The 1,200-nt window shown below is 37.6% G+C and overlaps 1 protein-coding gene across 1 annotated transcript in view; it reads right to left on the bottom strand.

Moving 5' to 3' along the window:
- Positions 1 to 45: 45 nt before the first annotated feature.
- Positions 46 to 1,200, bottom strand: part of LOC118331459 — a 3,138-nt gene continuing 1,983 nt past the window's right edge. Inside the window, exons 5-7 of the mRNA XM_035666410.1 lie at positions 1,073 to 1,101; positions 626 to 718; positions 46 to 255 (exon numbers count right to left, since the gene is read on the bottom strand). Coding sequence (XP_035522303.1) covers positions 166 to 255; positions 626 to 718; positions 1,073 to 1,101 — 212 coding nt within the window. The 3' untranslated portion in view covers positions 46 to 165. The remainder of the gene's footprint in view (positions 256 to 625; positions 719 to 1,072; positions 1,102 to 1,200) is intronic.

The following is a 1,200-nucleotide window of genomic DNA, read 5'->3' as shown; positions in this document are numbered from 1 at the left end:
GACCGGCTATGGAAACAAACCACAGAGAGGCCTTGACAGTCGGGAGTGTGTTAACTCTTTATTTAAACAAAAGCTCAAAACAACCATATCCCCCATTCACAAATACATATGTAACTTTTACATCTTTTTAATTCACAAAAAGACTCCAGGTTGGAGTGGAGACGTCTACAGCTGGGGGTTGGACTCCTTCTTCTTACTGGCCTTTTTCACTGCTGCAGTTTTCTTTTTCCCCGACTGGACAGCCGCACTTTCACCCTAAAGCACAGAGACGTTTGTTACGTATTACGCTTTCAGACGTATCAAACCGCAGTGAAACCCCGGTTGTATCTGACTGTCTGCTTTTAAACTGAGCAGATATGTGTGAGTGAAACATCTCTCTCATTCTCATTAATTAAACCCAACTCAAAACTGTTGAAGTAATAATTGTTGTTCTGAGTGCAGTATTTTAATTATTATTATCTTTAAGTTGACTTTATATCGTTACAGAAATGTAAACCCCAAAATGAATTGGGTACCAATTGATAATTGTTGAGACAGTTAATGTAATCATCAATCAAAAAACACAAGATTGTAATTTATTCACTAGTTTTAAGTTCAATTAACTGCATGACCGTCCTGGTGCTACCTGGGAGGTTTTGGTGGATCCGGTTGGTTTCGGGATCAAATCCGACTTCGCTGTCTTCTTCTGTTTGGGTTTCACAGGTCCGGCAGGATCCGTCTGAACAGAAAGAATAAAACACTGTTGAAAGAACGGCTCATTACGAATACAGGCAGCAGACCACAGAGAGTCATTATTATATTATAAACTCTATACTGTATATGTACGGTCTATAATCACAACCGACAGTCCCCCGGAGATTAACGTTAGCTTACACTGGCGCCTCAATGCTGATCAATACAAAACTATTGATAATGATCTGTGAGATCGGATCGGTTCACATATTGGACCTTACAACAAACAGTCATATAGCTGCTGGTTTTCTTCTGGATACAAGAAAAGAGGCTGAAAACATATAAATAATAATAATAATAACAATAATAATGATAATAATAATCTTTCTTTCACTTTCACCTTGTCAGCTTTGCAGCTCTTCGGTTGATCTTTAAAAGAAGAAACAAACAGTTTGTTGGTGGTTTTCAGGTCAAACTGAGAACATCAATTGTTCTTTCTGTAATAACAGTAATAATAATAATAACAAT

This window comes from Morone saxatilis, unplaced genomic scaffold (genome assembly GCF_004916995.1).
Source record: "Morone saxatilis isolate NCDOM2014 unplaced genomic scaffold, NCSU_SB_2.0 Contig20, whole genome shotgun sequence".
In the NCBI taxonomy this organism is placed as follows: domain Eukaryota; kingdom Metazoa; phylum Chordata; class Actinopteri; family Moronidae; genus Morone; species Morone saxatilis.
The sequence above is the reverse complement of the archived record's forward strand: the minus strand, read 5'-3'. Positions and strand labels throughout refer to the sequence as shown.